The sequence below is a fragment of the Lipotes vexillifer genome, unplaced genomic scaffold (assembly GCF_000442215.2).
Source record: "Lipotes vexillifer unplaced genomic scaffold, Lipotes_vexillifer_v1.1 scaffold875, whole genome shotgun sequence".
Taxonomy (NCBI): Eukaryota; Metazoa; Chordata; class Mammalia; order Artiodactyla; family Lipotidae; genus Lipotes; species Lipotes vexillifer.
In genome coordinates this window covers 629078-644001 of record NW_006792177.1, presented here as the reverse complement: position 1 = coordinate 644001, position 14924 = coordinate 629078, and the positions used below count along the sequence as shown (strand labels likewise).

The following is a 14924-nucleotide window of genomic DNA, read 5'->3' as shown; positions in this document are numbered from 1 at the left end:
CGCTCTCACAGTACTTACAGATTTGAAACTTTACATTTACCTGCGTGGTTGATTGTTCCTCGCGAGTCCGTAAGTTCCGTAAGGTCAGGTACGGAGTTTCCTTTACCCACGTTTCCCCAGCACCTAACACAGTGCATGGCACAGAGTAGGTGCTCAATAAGAATATATGTATGCAAGCTGTGAATGGATGAATGAATGAATGAATTCGGACAAGAGAGGACAGGCTTCATGCAGGGCAGTGTAAATGCTGACGCCTCCTCCAAAGCAGAAAAACAGAACTCAGAATCGTGACCCACTGATTGAATGCTAACGCGAACGCACATTTGCTCGGACCTCTCACAACCATCCTTTTCACGGGGTAAGTGTGGACTCATCAGTCCCCCGGTCAGTAACTGGTAACTGGCCGTCCCCCAGGTCTGACTTCCATTTCTCGGATGCGGAAACTGGGTTAGAGATGCCTGCCCGGCTGGAAAAACGGAGAAAGGAAAGGTGAGGGAAGAAGCCCAGCCCCCCGGAACGACTGCATCCGGAGGCCTCGGGGCTTCCGGGCTTCCGGCCGCCCGGCCCCGCGGCCCGGGCTCCGGGGACGTGCGCGCCGTGTGGGGCGCGCACGCAGGGCGGGGCTGCGGGGGCGCGCGCGTGCGCAGCCGTTCCGCGGAGGAACGAGGCACAGCCGCGGAACCGCCGCCAGATTCGCTCTCTGTCCACGCCGCCTGTCGCGCCGGCCGTCGCGCCGCCCGCCCGCCCGCCCCGCGTCTGCCGCCGCCGCCGCCGCCGCCATGGGAGTGCAGGTGGAGACCATCTCCCCCGGAGACGGTGAGTAGGTGCGCCCAGCGGCCTCGGAGTGCCCCGGCTGCCGCGCGCATCCGCTCACCGAGCCCGTCTGTCTCCTCAGGGCGCACCTTCCCGAAGCGCGGCCAGACCTGCGTGGTGCACTACACGGGTGAGTCGGCGGGCCCGCGGGGTGGGGTTGGGGGGCGGCCAGCGCGGCCTGGGGGCAAAGGCCCGGGGCGTGGCGGCGGCGGGCCCGCGTGGCCCGAGGCCGAGGCCTGGGCGGTGGCAGCGCCCCCGAGGGAACAGCGTCGGGCCTGCGGAGCCCCGGACGGTCTGAGCCGGTGTGTGCGAACGCTGACCGCGGGCCCGACGTTATCCTGCACTTCGAAAGCGGTTCTGTGCCTCAAATGCTGCCGTTCTGCCCACAGCGCGGATGGGGAAACTGAGGCTTGGGGAGGCGAAGACACTTTTCCAAGTCACACGCTCAGGAATGGGCAGAGCACTAGCCAAGGACCATCAGAGAGGATTTATATCATTTCTGTGTCCCGGTTGACACCGTATCCCCGCTTCCTCCCCGCCCTTCGATGGAGATAAGAAGGGCGAAGTAATTCTCAGTCCGTGGGAATTCACCCTCTTCCCCGGGGAACTCGGCCCTGCGCTGCGGGTGGGGAGACGTCCCACTTTCTAAGTCATTGCTCTGGCCCAGCCCGGCCTTGGAAGAACCAGATCTGCACGGTCTTTTTCCTCTTCTTACTTTTGAGCCACTTCGCAAATCCATGCCTCAGTGGCAGTGATGGCCCAGGCTGACAGAACGTGTAATTTTAGCCCCCCAACCCTTCTAAGAGTAGAGACCTATCCCCATTCTAAAAATAAGGAAACTGAGGCTCAGTTAGGGAAACAGACAGTACTGTAAGCCAAAGGAAGTATTAGACTCTCAGCCACAATTCTAACATGACAGTCATATGCCTTGAGACCATCTTTTACTCCATGCCCTTACAAGGTCCTCCTGGGTTGTACTTGGTGGGGGAAGGGAGGGAGGAGGCTGAACAGGCGGAGACTTCTTAGCTGTAGGGGTGTGCTGGTGATTGGTGTAGCCCCAGTTGTTCATATGAACAGCCTTCCCTCCCTTTCCTCCTTCCCCTTTCTCCGCTTTCCCACCCTTTCCTCTGTTCCTCCTCCTTCCTCTGTTTCTTCTCCTTCCCTCCCTTTTCCTCCTCCTCCTGGGTAGTCTTCTGTAGGCAGTTCTGACCCCGCTGCTCAGGGATTAGCTCTACCCTTCTCTTCCAGATCATGGGGGGGAGCCCCCTGTTGAGGGAAATGACTTTCTTTGGGAAGGAAAAAAAAAGCAACTAACATTCCCTCCTCCTGTGCGCTTTTATTTCTCTGGCTTTTTTATTCCTCTGGCCCTTCTCCATGTGTAGAAAAGGGGGCCGGGGGTGGAGGGAGTTTAGGGACTTGAACTTTTAAAAAGGCTACCGAGGGAGGAGGTTCCTGTCTTCACGGGAACGATCTCATGCCTGCAAACGAAGCTGGAAGGTGGTTTTGATGTTTTAAATGGCTGTCTTTGTAGACCACAGTCAGCACCTAGGAGGTCCGCTGGAGGAGAAGCTGCCAGTTTGGTTGATTTTGATCTGCACGATGAGAAGGGTAACAGTTGCCTTTTACAGTGCTGGGTGAGTGGGCAGTTCATTCAGTTCCCACAGCCAACTGGGGCAGAGACTGGGACTCAGAGAGATGATGAGGTGACTTCTGACCCCTTCCCCCAGTTTGTAGGTAGACACATTAGGATAATTGGCTACACCTGTCCCACTCCCAAGTCTGTGCCTCTTGTCCTTGGATCACCCATCTTCTGGTGCTGATGGTAGGACTGGACACCCACATGTAGGCAGAACAACATTTCACTGTGCCTCTTGGTGAGGTGTCCCCACACAGCATGTCTGGAGCCTTTTCCTAAGAGAACAGATGGTCGTGGGACCCAGAGCACCATCAGGGCTCCCGTTGCCTCTTCTCCAAGTCTGTGTTTTCCTCGAGGGCGGCACCCACCCACACGTTCCCAGAACAGCAGCAGGACCCTGGCATGCATTAGGACAAAAGCTTTCTTTTTCATTTCATTTTTGATAAGCCCTACAGAGACGCCCTGGTGAGAAGCCAGCTCTGCCTCTCACACTCACAGAATAGGCTGTTCTTGGGCAGGCGGCTTTGTTCCTGTGGGTCTTTGCCACCAGCCTCCCGGAAAGAACCCATTTGAGACCTGTGGGGGCGTGAGAGGAATGGGTAGGCGCTTTGAGATTTCATCTAGAGCAGTTATGGCTTTTAAGGCACTGGGAACAGAATCCATCTCGAGGGAACATGGTGGGGAGTATCATAAAAATCTGGGGGTCCTCAAAGGCAAGAGGCCCACTGGACCTTGAGAACGGAGAAATTCTCATGATGCTCCTACTTTTCATCTGTGTTTTTCTCTACCTGCCTGCCTCAGTAGTCTCCTGTTACAACTTTCTGTTTTCCTGCTTCTCCCAAGTCATAGATGGTGGACGTTCCTGCCTGCCCACCCACCCTCCTCCCACCCCCGTGCCCTGTTTCTGTCTTCTTTTGCAGATCTAGCTCAGATTGCTTGTCTGTGTGGCTCCAGTGGTTACAGTTCCTAGGAGGGAGAATCTCATTGACCCAGGTTCAGGTCGGGTGAATGCTCTAGATCCAGTCCGCTCTGGCCAGGTGTCTGCTACAGCTGATTTGGGGGCAGCTTCTAAGAATCAGCATTGGAAGTAAGGAAGCCAAAATCTTCTCTCGATCACCAGAGATGTGATTATCACAGACTGACTTTGACCACATGGATGTTTTAAATGCTACTGGTGGCTGCCAGTTGTATCCTGGATGCTACTCTCTGGGCTCCCTCTGGTACCTTCTGTGGCCTTAGCAGAGCACAGCATGGGCACCACCCCAGAAAAGGCCTGTGCCACCTCATCGTAGTGCCAGAAGGGAAAATGCAAACTGTACTGTCACCAGCCAGGCACCTCCTAGTAGCACGACAGGCAGGCATTGAGGAGGGAGGAAGGAGGTGGATGGTAATCTGCCAGACATGTGCCTTGAGGATCAAGTGGATTCTCACGGCTCTCCTTGCCTCCGGTAGCTTCATCATCTTTATAGTTGAGCTTGTCCTGACACACAGCTAGGCTTATGTCCCTTTTACTCACATCAGCAGGCCACATGCCTGCCATTGTCAGAGCAGCCTCAAGTGGATTGAAGAATTCTTTTTTTATAGTTGACATCTTGTCCTTGGGATTGGGTTTAAGTTGTCTATAGCCTGGCTTCTGACTGAGAAAAACCAAGGGTCTCTTGGCTTCATCTCCTCAGGAGGTCCACTTGGCGGGACGATGCAGCTCCCAGGGCAGGTGTCCCTTTCCTGCAGCCCCCCTCCCCACCCCAGCCCCTTGCTTTTCTTTAGCCTCTGTCTCCCCTCTCCTCTCTGCTTTATTCCACCCACTCCCCTGCTGGGTGTTTCTTGGCTGATGATCTGATGTCTGGAGGAAGGCTCGCCCCCAGCAGAGACTGCTCAGATGGATTCTGCGATGTGTGGCGGCTTCAGGCAGACAGGCTGTAACTGTTTGGGCAGGGCCACAACAGGACCCTTTTCCTTCCTGTAGCAGATTGAGCAACAGCAACTAGCCAGGCGCAGGGACACAGCCAGTGAACTAAACAAAGACCTGATCTGGTGGGGATGAGAGTAATAGCACGAAGGTGTTACTCGTCGGGTGGTGAGAAGCTCTGTGGAGAGAGATTAAAGCAGAGGACCTGGGAAGGGGATTTGCTGCTTTTAGTGAGGGTGGTTGGAAGAGGCTTCTGACAAAATGACATTTTAATATTTGCCCAAAGGAAGTTGGGGGGTGAGCAGTGTGGCTGTCTAGGGAAGAGTGTTCCAGGCAGAGGAAGGAGCTACTGCAGAGGCCCTGAGGCTGGAGCATGCTTGGTGTATGAGAGGGACAGTGAGGAGGCCAGCATGGCTGGAGTGGATGGTGTGAGGGAGAAAGTGGCAGGAGATGAGGTGATGGTGGGTCCTTGTAGGTTATTATCAAAACACTGGCTTTCTCTCTGAGATGAACCATTAGAGGCTCATGAGCTGATTTGGACTTTAACAGGACACACTGCATTCTGGCTACTATGTGGACTCTTGGTGGCAAGTGCAGAAACAGGGCCCCGGTTGTGTACTGGGTGTATAGAGTGTGCAGAGGTGGTACCAGGTGGACAGTGATCCCCAAAGAAGATGTGGGTCCTTTGCTGGGTTCAGTTCTTAGCTTGGGCGAATTGATCTGCTTTTCTCAGCTTCCATGTGCCATCTGTAAAATGGGAGTAACAGTGCCTGCTATGAGGAGTTGCTGGGGGCAGGTGCATTCTGGGATGGGCAGCAGCAACAGTGACGCTGTTATTGCGCATAATCTCATTTAAAGGTCCCTGCGTCTTAGGCACTAAGTGGTGTATTGTCCCTGCAGTTTAGCATTGGCAGAGTTGGATAGGCTGAGACCTTATCACCCTTCCATTTCACAGATGGGGAAATAGGTAATTATAAAAAAGAGATGAATCTGAGTGAGGATTCACCTCAAAACAGGCCTACACATTGCCTACGGAATATATTGGCCAAGAAAGCTGCAGTTGTTCTCTTCAATTTGGGGACCAAGGGAGGTTTTTAGTGTTTGTTGTTGTTTTTTGGTGGGTATGAGAGGGGCAGGGTTGGGCTACATCAGCTTGGCTGTGTGAGCAAGTTAAGGTGTCAGTCCTTTTTCTCCTCAAGTTTCCTTAATACAACTGGATTTTAACATTTTGAAAATAGACCTTGCTATGGAAGCATTATTTTCTTTCCTCTGGGACTCTGATTACCAAAAAACAGAATCACACGGATGCCGAGCTCTCTTCTTCCACAGGTGAGAGCAGAAGGCGGCTCACTTTAAATGAACCAAAGACCTCATAGTATTGTTGCATCTACGTGCAGCTCTTATTTGTGAAGTTGTCAGACATAGCGAAAAATCAAAAAAGAATAATAGGGCTTCGCTAGTGGCGCAGTGGTTGGGAGTCCGCCTGCCGATGCAGGGGACACGGGTTCGTGCCCCGGTCCGGGAGGATCCCACGTGCCGCGGAGCGGCTGGGCCCGTGAGCCATGGCCGCTGAGCCTGCGCGTCCGGAGCCTGTGCTCCGCAACGGGAGAGGCCACAACAGTGAGAGGCCCGCGTACCGCAAAAAGGAAAAAAAAAAAAAAAAATAATAAATACCATGTGCTTACTACCTAGATTCCACGATGGTTGACATTTTGTCATATTTGCCATTTCTGCCTACTTATAGGTATATGTAGGTAGATATCTGTGTCGGGTTTTCTGCTGAGCCTTGTAATATGCAGACATCATGATACTTCTCCTGTAAGTTATTGAGCATGCTGTAAGAACGAGAGTATTCTCCGTATCCTGTCACTGGTCACATCTGAGAAAATTTTAAATGATTCAGTAGTATCTGAAGCCAAATTCATATTGAATCTACCCCAGTTGTCTTGAAAGTGAAAACCAGAATTCAGTTGAGGTTCAGTTGGGTATTATGTCTAGAGTAACAATCTAGAAGAGTCTTCACACCTCACACTGCTTTTCCAAAGAGAGAAGGCTTATTATCTTATAGAATACCCCATGTCTCTCTCATTGTTTTCTCTTGGTTGTTGTCTAACTCCTTCCACTGCCTTGATTTCCAGTAAACTAGGAGTTGAAATGTCTAAATAGTTTCTGGTTAAAACATTTTAACGTGAAGACTTCTTACAGAATGTTTTGCACTTTGTACTCAGCACACCGTGGGGAACATCACTATTTGTAATGCTAAATTTGATCTTTTTTGTGAAGGTGCATTTTACCCTTTGCAATTAGTGGGCCATCTGTGAAGTGCTTGGACATCCTCCACGTGCTCTGCTCCTCATCAGCCTTTCACCTACTGGTTTTCACATCAATTGATGATTCTTACCAGAAGAAACTATTTCATTGGCATTTACAAAGTGGTAATTTAAAATTTTTCTTCATATCTTCTACATTTATTAACTAGCATTCTATTATTACACAGGGTAAAACTTAATTCTTTAATCACCAATCACCAAGGTCAGGAATTGGCTTTATAGTCATCCCCCATGGTGACAAGGGACTCCCCCCCCCCCATCTATTTATTTGTTTGTTTTTAGTATACTAGGAACTCATATATTTTACTTGGAGCCTTAAAATCAGATATTCATTATTCTTTTTGATACTCCCATTGTCCCAAAATTGGCCAGTAGGAGCCCCTTCAGGCAGGCTCCAGTACCTTTTTGACATGCTCCCACTATTTTAAATCATGTCCTTGTTTTACTTCTCTGATACTGGCATCAGTCACCTCTGCAAAGAGCTTTCAGTGGGTCTCAGACTATTTTATTTTTCATTAACAACTTTATTGGGTATAATTTATACCATAAAAATTTTAACTTGAACATGTTTGGTGGTTAAAAACTGATTTTTGTAAAGTACTGATTGAGTTCATTGTATCTATAAACGCATTTGTCTGCCTTGGAGTTTTCTCTAAAAATAGTATTGTCACCTGCTATTTCCCATGGAAAAGACCAGGGGTGTTTTGGATAACTTAGGCATGTATTATCCAGTTCTCCCTTTGGTGCTCATGGCAGTACTTGTTGATTCATATTTCTGTTTTTCCTGTTTTCTTTTACCTACTGAGGAACTCACCTGAGTCCTTGCATTTCTTCTCTCAGGCCCCTTTAACTTTGGCCTGATAAATTCTAGCAGTATAAAGAGTAGGAGGAGGAAAGGGAGAGAAAAGGGGGAATACTCAGCTCCTGGATGCTGCTGTCTCTGCTCTCATTGCCTTTGCTTTTCCCTTCCCAGGAGCTCAGGCCACCCTGGCCTGCATTCAGTTCCCCAAACACACCAAGCTTTCCCCACAGTAAGGTCTCTCCCCCTGTGCTTAGGTGCAGCCACACTGCCTCCACTTCCCACCACATGGCAGGCTCTTCTTGCAGCATAAGTGACACCCCCTCAATGGGTCACCCCTGACCCTTGACTAAAGTGTGTCTTCACACATGCACACACACTCACGCCTCTGTCTCCAGCAAGGCTCCCGTCCTTTGCTTTCCTCACAGTCAGGCTGTGTGTAGTTACATCTACCCTTTCCCCAGGAGACTGCAGGTTGCAGGAGGCCAGACCCACACAAGTGGTGTTCTCCAGGTTCTCTCCCCGTTGGTGCCTGGCATGGAGTAGGTACTCAGTGACCATTTTGAGTGGTCAGTTAGGACCTGGCATTAGACTCCAGCTGGAGTGTGGAAAGCCCACATTCCTGTTATGGTTGGTATCATACTTCTGTTGCCTTTGGGTTAGAATAAGAAAGAGAATATTTACAACATTTTGGACTTTGCCCAATCCCTGTGGATTGATAAAGTTGTAACCACTCCTTCCTCTCTCACCCACACACACAGGTCAGCACACCAAACACATTCAACAAATGTGTTAGGAGTTGGGCAGTGGGGGAAGCCTCAGCCTTGCCCTGGAGGTGCCTACCTTGTAGTGAGTGCCTTCCCTTGTGCTTAACATTATAAGGGAAGTGCCTTGAAGCCCCACACTTGGGGCTAGAAGTGCGACACGGTCTTGGATGTGTGTGGCTCAGTCGGGCTTGTCAAGTGTGTGCAAGGCCTGGTGGGGGCAAAGGTGCCTTTGATTTTTCTACAAGTGTTGTTGACCATCTGTTATATGCAAGGCACTGTTCTGGGAACCAGGAATATAGGTGTGAAGAAGACAGAGTCCCTGCCTTCATAGATCTTAAACTGTAAAGGGAAAGACAGATGATAAATAGGATTAATAAGCAAACATTGGACATTAGCCAGTAGTGCTGAGGGAACAGGAGAAGGTTGAAACTTTAGATAGAACAATGAAGGTGACGTTTGAACAAAGACCTGGAGGAGGTAAGGGAGTAATCCGTGTGACTGGGTAAGAGCATTTTAGGCAGAGGAAACAGCAAGGTCAGAGGCCCTGTGGTGGGAGTATTCCTGGTGTGTGTATACAGAACATAAGAAAACAGTGTTCTCGAGTGGAGAAATGTGAGAGGAATCAGAGATGAAGTCAGGTGGTGCTGTGGGGTGGCAGCTTTTACAGGGCCTTGTAGGCCATTTTAAGGACTTCAACTTCTATTCTGAGTGAAATGAAGAACTAGGGGAGGGTTTTGAACACAAGGGTAATAGGGTCTGACCTGTAGTTTAAAAGAATGTCACTCTGGCTGCCATGTCCAATTTAAACTGTAGGAGAGCAAGGGCAGAAACAGGGGGACCAGCAGGGACTTACTGTGATCATCTGGAGCCAGCCTCCAGGATTCATGCCTTTAACCATTATCCCTGACGGCTCCTGCCTCTGTTTTCTGGAAAACAGAAAAAAGAAAAAATTCAAGATCATGCATATTTCTACCATTTCCAGATAGCCACTGTTACGTAGTGTTTCCTTTTGTGCATCTCTTCCCTACCCCCATGAGACATAACGTGGCAGTCTTCTTATATTGTGATAAATAGAAAATGGAAAGGCATGCCCACCAGAGCTTGCATTCTGGTTTGCATCCTACAGTTCTGCGCATGGGCCCTCCTTTGAAAATATACTTTTGGTCATAGAACCTAAAGGAATTTAACCAAAGGTTAGAAGCATTTTCAGAAAACAGATAAGAAATGTTCTTGCACTTTGTGTGATGGGGAAGCAGAAGCTGGTTCTCTCTTTGGGTCGGAATTTGACTTGTGATCATAGCACGTGCATGGGGTTCTCAGAATTCCAGTTCAGGAAGGCTACCCTGAGTTCAACTGCAGAGGCCCGGAAGTGGAACAAAGACATAAGCTTTGAATTAATGCCTCATTGTGTAGAATCTCACCCATCATGATTGGGACAAGGGGATAGTTGATACGTTAATCATAAAAGTGACTTGGTTTCTCTAAACATTTTATTTAAATCCAAACATAAATCATTTACTAAAGGGCCATGTCTTTCTTTTAGGGTGGTTCTCCTGGTGGAGTTTCCTATCAAGGTTCTTGCAAAAACTGATTTTGGCTTCTTTAAAGTAGAGCAAGGACTGTTATGAGGTCATCTAAGTGCCAAACCTTTCCAGGTTTTTAAGACTTCTTTCTCCGAACATACATTTAGTCTCATCCACACATAGTTATTCACTAGCAGTATTTTTTAGTGAATTGCCTTATTGAGTATTTCCAAAAAAATCAGCTAGGACTGCTCTTTTTCTGTTCACAGTCATATTTCATTTATTTACACACTATTTAATTATATTATCTATCTTCAGTAAGTATAACTGACATAAATGGATTTGGGAATAAACATAGCTGATTGACCCTTGGAAAGCATAAAACTCACATGGGAAAGATGGAGTGAGGATGAGCTAGAGACTGGGGCACGAAGGAGCTTTCACAGCCCGAGGCTGTGCAGGCTGTGGTTTCTATAAGAGTCTCTGGCCAGGCAGCTCAGTAAACGGTAGTTGAGAGAGCTTCTGTATGTAGTAAGGAGGAAGGGAGGCAGCTCAGCCTAGGTCAGTGTGCCCATCTGTGCCTAGGTCAGTACATCCATTTGGGGATGTTCCAAGTGGCTTCAAAGGCAAATCTTCAGAAAAATTGGTGATTTTCAGTTTGGTTCCCCCACCACCATTCAACCATTGCACTTCTTTGTACTCAAGAAACTACCTGGTATTGAGTTAAAAATAGAAATCCTTTCTCCGCCTCCCAACTGTAAAATGGCAAGAATTTTAATATAGTTTTGAAAGTTTGGGGTTTGGGATATTCTGTTTTGTTGTTGTTGTCATTGTTTGGTTTAGGTTTGGGGTTTTTTTTAGTTTTAAAACTTGCCATATTTGGGGCCCTGTAGAATGCTGCCTGTGAAAACCACCCGCAAAGATTCATCAGCTACTGAAAACCACATTGTGAGTCATGAGCTTTAACTACAGCAAGTGGTGAGGCCATAGCTTCAGTGCCTTCTTAAGTCATCTTCCTTTACCCGGTAGAGGGTGTTTGCGGACTGTGCCTTCCACAAAGCAGGGTGCCCTAGAGGTGGCTCCTTTTCTGTTGGATTGTAAGTGAAATGATAAGCCAGGGGTGCTCCTTGGGTCTTGTTTTTTTTTTTTTTTTTTTTTAAGATTTTTTTGTTTCTTTTATTTATTTATTTATTTTTAATTAAAAAAATTTTTTTCTACTTTCTGGCTGCACAGCATGTGGGATATTAGTTCCCTAACCAGGGATCGAACCCGGGCCCTTGGCAATGAGAGACATAAGGACTTCAGCTTCTATTCTGAGTGAAATGAACTAGGGGAGGGTTTTGAACACAAGGGTAATAGGGTCTGACCTGTAGTTTAAAAGAATGTCACTCTGGCTGCCATGTCCAATTTAAACTGTAGGAGAGCAAGGGCAGAAACAGGGAGACCAGCAGGGACTTACTGTGATAATCTGGAGCCAGCCTCCAGGATTCAAGCCTTTAACCATTATCCCTGACAGCTCCTGCCTCTGTGTTTTCTGGAAAACAGAAAAAATAGGATTAATAAGCAAACATTGGACATGAATAGGAGAGCAATGAGAGCATGGAGTCCTAACCACTGGACAGGAAGGGAATTCCCTGGCCTTGGGTCTTAACCACTGCTTCTATGACATAGACTGAGCATCAGAGACACAGTCCGAGGGACCTTTGCACAGCAGCTGCTGGCCAAGTCTGCCTCTGCTGGTTCATTTGGAGCAAGAAAGAACCCTCCCTAACAGATGAGCAGCAGAAAGAGCCGAAAGAGCCGAGCCGTGGGAGGAGTGCTGCCGGGGGAGGACCTGGAGACTTCCCCACGCTCATGCACACGCTCTCTCTGTTTTTTTAAAGCCCTCCTGCTCCCTCTCCAGGGATTTGAGTCTGGTTCTTCCCCCAAAGAACAGCTAAAACAGTTTGGGAGGAGACCCAGGCGAAGGTGATGTCAACTGCCTTCCAGCCAGAGGCTGCTTTAACAGTCCCTCAGGCAGCCATAGCTTTCACTCTTTTCATGGCCTTGTGCTTTTAACTGGAGACCCCCCCCAAATTTTCACATTTTTCTTACTGACTAGTCATTTAAAAGTGCCAAAAGTAAAAACTGCCATTCTGGGACTACCCCTCAGATTCTTCTTACCATATAGGGAAGAGGTCCAGAAATGGAAGCCTCACGCTTGTCCTGCTAGTTCTTAAAAATCATGCAAATGAAGCAAATCGAAAAGTGCTCATGAGTGCCAGTGTTGTGAGTGCCAGGGATTGAGCTGACTGCCACAGGGACATAGAACTCTGAGTCCAGGTCTGTGACCTTGAGCTGCGTTCAGTCAGGAGAGATGAGAATTCTTGAAATCGAGAATACTTGGCTCTCCTAGGCAATTTCTGGGTCATGAGGTATAGATTTGTGTGGAATCAGAATTGGAATCAGTCATTTCTGCAGATAGAAGGTCATGCTGGTGATCCAGGTTTTTGCTAAGAGTGGCTGTCATGTCTGAACTGTAACCTCAGTTGCCTTCTCTCAGCAGAGCGTGCTTTCTCTAGGAAATTACAGTGCTAACTTGGCAGGTGGTTTCACTGTTCAAGGGCTCCAGGTCCTGGCACGGAGATGTCCAGAGTTAAAATGGGAACAACTGCTGAGGCTTGACTTGCTGCCTGCTTTACCTGTTCCTTTCCAAACAGAGGAAGCACCTGCCATCCACTGCCAGGTTGGGTGTAGGAGGTAAACATATGAAGGATTTTAGTAAATCTCACTTTTTTCCCTTTCTCCCCATTTTTTTAAAATAACAGTTTTACAGAGGCATAATTGACATGCAGTAAACTGCTGCTACTTAGCGTGTACAGCTTCATAAGTTTTGGTATGTTTCTTTGTTCCTCTTTGAAACCTCCCCCTTCTTCCCATCGTCAACAACCCCTGATATGCTTTTCTGTCAGCATAGGTCAGTTTGCATTTTTCTGAAGTTTTATATAAGTGGAATTATATAGTATGTACTGTTTTGTCAGGCTTCTTCCACTCAGCATAATTATGTTGAGATTATGTTGTTCCATGTGTCAATAATTCATTCGTTTTTAATGCCAAATAATTTTCTATTGTATGGATATATTTGGTTATCTGTTCACCAGTTGGCAGATGTTTGGTTTGTTCCAGTTATTGGCTGTTACAGGTAAGTCTGCTGTGAACGTTTGTGTATATAAGTGTTTTTGTATAGCCATAAGTGTCATTTCTCTAAATATCCAGGAGTAGAATGGCTGGGTCAAATGGGAGGTGTATGTCTAACTTAAACAGCCAAACTGTTTTCCAAAGTGGTTGTTCTGTTTTAAGTTGCCACCAGCCATGTGTGAGAATTCCAGTTCCTCCACATCCTCACCAGTACATACATAATATGATGAGCCTTTTTAGTTGTACTCATTCTAATCGGTAGTAGTCATACCTCCTAGTGGTTTTAACTTGCTTTTGTAATGTGGTTTTAACTTGTTTTTGTAATGTTAATAAGGTTGAACATCTTCATGTGCTTACTTGCCGGTTTTTTATCTTTTTCAGTGAAATCTATTCAAATCTTTTGCCCTCTTTTAATTAAGTTGTTTTCTTGAGTTTTGAGGGCTCTTTATATATTCTGGACACAAGTCCTTTATGAGATATATGCTTCATAAAGATTTTCTCCCAGTCTGTGGCTTGACTTTTCATTCTCTTAAAAGTATTTTTTAAAGTGCAGAAGTTTTCATTTTTGATGTTCATTTTATCCTTTATGGATTGTGCTTTTTAACCTCATATCTAAGAAATCTTTGCCTAACCCACAGTCACAAAGATTATTTCCCTATGTTTTCATCTAGAAGTTTTATAGTGTTCATTTAGAGTTGATTTTTAGTTGATATTTGATTATGATGTGAAGTATAGATCCAGGATTTTACTTTTTGCCTACGGATATCCAGTTGTTCTAAAAGCCCACTGTATTTTTCATCTCAGGCATTGTAGTTTTCATCCCTGGAAGTTTGACTTAAATCTTATTGTCCTTCTCTGCTAATTCTAACCTCAGTATCAGTTCTGAGTTGTTTTCAATTGATTGATTAGTTGCATTGTGGGTTGTGTTTTCCTGCCTCTTTGCATGCTTGGTAATCTTTGGATGCTAGACATTGTGAATTTTATGTTTTGGGGTGCTGGATATTTTTATTCCTAAAAATATTCTTGAGCTTTGTACTGGGAAGCGCTTAAGTTACTTGGAAATAGTTTGATCCTTTGGGGTCTTGCTTTTTTTTTTTTTTTTTTTAATTCTTCCTTTCTTCCTTCATTTTTTGGCCACACCATGTGGCATGCGGGATCTTAGTTCCCCATCAGGGATCAAACTCATGCCCCCTTCAGTGGAAGCACGGAGTCTTAATCACTGGCCTGTCAGGGAAGTCCCTGGGGTCTTTTACGATTTGTTAGGGGGGTCCCGAGCAGTGCTCAGTTTAGGGCTGATTATTCCTCACTGATGAGGCAAGATCTTCCTGGGTTTCCTACCCAGTGCCTCATGAACCATTACTTTCTTCAGTCTGGCTGATGGGAACAGACACTGATCCCAGCCCTGTGTAAGCTCTGAGCACTGTTTCTTCTAAACCTTTTGGATGCTCTTCCAGGCCTTGAGAAGCTTCCTCAAACACATGCATTGATTAATACTTACTGTACCGAATACCCAAGGGGGACCCTCTGTATACCTCTGGGGGTCTTCCTCTACAGCTCTCTACTCCCTGGTACTTGTCCTGTGGACTTGAGCTCCGTCCCACTTTCTTCTCTCTGGAAACTCCCAAGGATATAAGCTGGGGCAGTCATAGGGCTCGCCTTGTTAGTTTCCCATCTCTCAGGGATCACAGTTTTTCATTGCAGTGTCCAGTGTCTTAAGTGTTTAACTATTGTCTGGGTTGTTTCTCTCTCTTCTTTTCATTTCATTTCGCTTATTTTCTTTTGTTAGTTTGTTGTCTTTTTGTTTTTGTTTTAATTTTTTGTTGTTTAGTTAGGAGGGTAAATCTGATCCCTTTTCCTCCATCTTGGCCGAAACTACTGGTTTTGATGTCCCAGCTTCTCTTATGTTCTGCATTCAGTACCGACAAACCTAATTCCCACTCCAGAAAGCATTGTATGCACATTCATTCCTG

At 47.0% G+C, this 14924-nt stretch overlaps 1 protein-coding gene across 2 annotated transcripts in view; it reads left to right on the top strand.

Moving 5' to 3' along the window:
• The first annotated feature begins 589 nt into the window (after positions 1–589).
• Positions 590–14924, top strand: part of FKBP1A (FKBP prolyl isomerase 1A) — a 24722-nt gene continuing 10387 nt past the window's right edge. Inside the window, exons 1-2 of one of the 2 annotated variants that reach the window (XM_007465370.1) lie at positions 590–816; positions 896–943. In XM_007465370.1, coding sequence (XP_007465432.1) covers positions 780–816; positions 896–943 — 85 coding nt within the window. In that variant the 5' untranslated portion in view covers positions 590–779. The remainder of the gene's footprint in view (positions 817–895; positions 944–14924) is intronic. The other variant, XM_007465371.1, reaches the window with a different exon arrangement.